Here is a 4178-nt window from a genome sequence, read left to right as displayed (position 1 = left end):
AATAATAAAAACAATCTATACTTGGCACTTTTAAAACTCAGGTATAACTTACATACAATACTACAAATAATATTCTATTGACTTCAGATATACCAAAAAATGGTTCAATATTGGTTTAATATTGGTAAAACTGAAAAATAACCCCCAACAAAAGTTTAGTTACTGTCACCATACAAAGTCCAATATTTTTTCCTGTACACTTTTAAGATTTTTTGAAACTTGTAAAATCTAATACAATATTACTGAAAAGGTACAAATTTAGTGATGAAATAAATAATTCATGGCAATATATGTAATAAATACATGTTAAATGAATGGTGAGGAAAACAAGTCAATGGAAACCTAAATCAAAGACAATGATAAGTATGAAAGGACCTTGATGTGGCAGCATTAAAGGGATGAAGAGAGACATAAGTTAATTTTTTTTCCTTTTATAAGTGGACTCTACATATATTTTGAATAAATAAACTGCAACACTGAACATGGAGAAGTATTTGGTTTGAAAAAGTATGAGCTTCAGTGTAATTTCCAGATTTTTATTTTTAGAAACAGATAAAAAAAAAAAACTAGAATCTGATAGGAAAACTCATTGAAAGTAATGTAGATTTATAATTGTATCAGAATGAATCCTGATGACTTTTCCTTTCTCTTTGTCAGGATATGAACCTCAATTGCTCTTTGTGGCAGGAAAACAACATGTCTGTCACACACTTTGTATTTGCAAAATTCTCCGAAGTCCCGGAACAGTGCTTCCTTCTATTTACCCTCATCCTACTCATGTTCTTAGTCTCACTGACAGGCAATGCTCTCATAGCTCTAACCATATGTACCAATCCTGTTCTCCACACGCCTATGTACTTCTTCCTAGCCAACCTGTCTTTCTTGGAGATCGGCTATACTTGCTCTGTCATCCCCAAGATGCTGCGCAGCCTTATCAGTGAGGCCCGAGGAATCTCTCGGGAGGGCTGTGCTACCCAAATGTTTTTCTTCACCCTTTTTGGGATCAGTGAGTGCTGTCTTTTGGCAGCCATGGCTTTCGACCGCTATATGGCCATCTGTTCGCCCCTTCATTATGCAACACGCATGAATCACGGAGTGTGTGCCAGTTTGGCAGTAGTTTCCTGGGGAGTGGGATGTGTAGTAGGCTTGGGCCAGACCAATTATATTTTCTCCTTGAATTTCTGTGGCCCTTGTGAAATAGACCATTTCTTCTGTGACCTCCCCCCTATACTGGCACTGGCTTGTGGGGACACATCTCAAAATGAGGCTGCTGTCTTTGTTGCGGCGGTCTTCTGCATTGCCAGTCCATTTTTACTGATTGTTGCTTCCTACTGCAGAATTCTAGCTGCTGTGCTGGTCATGCCCTCACCTGAAGGACGCCGCAAAGCTCTTTCAACTTGTTCTTCTCACCTACTTGTGGTAACACTGTTCTATGGATCAGGATCTGTTACCTACTTGAGGCCCAAGGCTAGCCATTCACCAGGAACAGACAAGCTCCTAGCCCTGTTCTATACAGTGGTTACATCTATGATTAACCCCATCATATACAGTTTACGGAACAAGGAAGTCAAGGCAGCTCTTCGCAGAACCCTGGGCAAAAAAATATTTTTGGCCCCTGGGTAGATCCCAGAGGGTGATGCAAATCCTATCTGTGTGGTAAGAATACACACATAGTCCAAGAGTACAGAAAGAGACAAAATACTCTCTGCCTTTCAACATCTCTTTTAATTTACCTTCTTTATTAACATTGATTATAATGTTTCTGGAGACACCTGTTTTTATAGTCAAATTCTGATTGTTGAGTTCTAGAAGTTACTTTAATACCAAAGAATTTTAGAACTGGGTCATAAAATAGTCAGGTTTTTCCTACGTATCTTTGTCTAGGCAGATGGCAATCAGAAACTTGCAAACTCTCATCCTATAATCTTAATATTTGTCTACCTGCTGGGGAATCCATCTGACATCTGTGTTGGTCACTGGGTATATGTTCCCACATATGTCTTTTCCTATGACTCATAATTCCCTAATAACTCCATGAAGTACATTATTTCCTTACATAAAATATTAAAATTCTTCAGCTTTATTATCAATACCTGATATAGTATTGAATCATTTTTGTGAGTTTGTGTACCACAAAAGTATGAAAGCATGCAAAGACAAGTGAGCTTGAAGTTCAGAGGTATTCACTGCATAATACTAAAAGGAAGAAATGAAATGTGTTATTTCCATGGCGAAGATGTTTTTAGAAAGAAATATCATGTCTAAATGCAAGCATGTAAGAACTGAATTTAAGAGAATATAAAATATAAAGATTTTTATGTAACTTACAAAATTTACATATGTACAGCTGAATTCTGACTCAATATATGATATTTGGGAATCACCCAATAGTTTTATATTTAAAGGGATTAACTTAGTTGTCATATAATGTAGTACTTCACAACACCTGTGATAGACATGACTTTACTATGATCAAAGTTTTCATAAAGCTACTGTGATTGATCAGGGTGTTAATAACTATTCTTTTGGTTGCAATAAGAAAAACAGTAGAGAACTGTGAATGTTACTATGTCTTAATTTAAGGTTAACCTCCAAATAAAGAAATTTAAGTCAGTCATGGAAAGTTGAGTCCTGGTCTACCAGGAGGCTAATGTCATCATTACAGACTAAGGACATCTCAGAATCAGCTGCCAAAGATCCAGTTGGTAGGTTAAAGCAGTTCATGTGTAGACATATCTTACAATATGGCAGACGTTTTTCTTAAAACAACTATGAGTTTTTTCAATAAATGTATACAAAACACAAAAATATAAAAATGTATTCAATTATGTTATTATAAATCTGTATATCAATTCAAATATTTGATTTAATTTTAGTCTTTTCTTTCTACTGACACATTTCTTAAAATACATTATTTTACCAAAACATGATTTTGAAAACTGTTGAATATGTAAAAAAATACCAAAAATGGTAGAACACCTTGATGGTATATATTTAAAATACATAATCATTGCTGCCTTTACTAATTTCTCTATTAAATATTTCTGAATATTGATAATAGCTAGAACTCCTTTACCACTTGATGTCAAATTTTGTGTTTTGTTTCAAAGAGTTTGTGAAATTCATTTTCCTAAGCACAGGCTAAATAACACTATCAACAATTATAACTATAATTCATGGAGACCATTCAAGCTCATTCAGTGTATAATTTGAACTTCAAAACCACCTCTCTACAATTATTATGCTCCTTCTACACATATGGAAACTCAGTAACAGTAGACTGAAGCAACTTACCCCTTCCGTGAACAAGACATTGACCAATATACTGTTCAAGTAATTTGGTTCCTGAATCAGGGAGGTGAGGCTCTACTAGACTATTTCTAGGAAGATTTATTCTAATTATTATGATTTCCTGTATATTTTCCCTGAGATAAATATACTTGCTTTAGACTGTAGGCTTCCTCCTTACATCTATGTCCTTTATTCACTTACTGTTAATTTTTATGTATGGCATGAAATTAGTGGTTCAAATTTCATTGTTTTGCATGTAGCTGTCTAGTTTTCTCAGCACAACTTATTGAAGAGTCTTTCCTTGTCCCAATGTAAATATTTCACTCTTTATCATCAACTAATTGTTCATAAATGTGTGATTTTATTTCTGAGTTCTGTTCTAATCCATTGGTCTATGTATCTTTTTTTAATCTAGTGCAATGTTGTTTTGTCATAATCATTATAGCTTTAGAGTATACTTTGAATTCTGGAAGCATAATATCCCCATTTTCCCCCTCACTTTACAAGGGAGATTTGACTATTCAGGGATTTTTAACATTCCATATGAATTTCAGTATTACTCACTCCACTTCCTTGAAGAATGGCATTGAAATTTTAATTGAGATTGCATTGAATTTGTAATTTGCTTTGGATAAAATGGTTATTTTGACAATTCCTCCTGCCCATAATCAAAGAATACTTTTTTTCCCATTTTTTTAAATAACAGTTTATTTTTACATCATTTTGTACTTTTATTTTTCCATCTCAATTGTAATCCCTGTGGGTTTCCCATCACCAAGTCACCCGTGTGTCATCACCATAATCCTGTGCACTTCCCTCCCCTCGTCCCCGCCCTGTTTTTGATCCCATTTCCCACTCCACCCCCACAGAATGTCTCTGGTATATGG

The 4178-nt window shown here is 34.8% G+C and overlaps 1 protein-coding gene across 1 annotated transcript; it reads left to right on the top strand.

Moving 5' to 3' along the window:
• The first annotated feature begins 660 nt into the window (after positions 1–660).
• Positions 661–1623, top strand: LOC101627074 (olfactory receptor 10C1-like). The gene has a single exon (XM_004694735.1). It carries the CDS (start codon positions 661–663, stop codon positions 1621–1623), a length of 963 nt encoding a protein of 320 aa, XP_004694792.1.
• Positions 1624–4178: the final 2555 nt, after the last annotated feature.

Source organism: Condylura cristata, unplaced genomic scaffold, assembly GCF_000260355.1.
Source record: "Condylura cristata isolate star-nosed mole 26May11 unplaced genomic scaffold, ConCri1.0 scaffold00046, whole genome shotgun sequence".
Classification (NCBI taxonomy): domain Eukaryota; kingdom Metazoa; phylum Chordata; class Mammalia; order Eulipotyphla; family Talpidae; genus Condylura; species Condylura cristata.
Note: the sequence above shows the minus strand (reverse complement) of the source record. Positions and strands in the feature narration are given on the sequence as shown.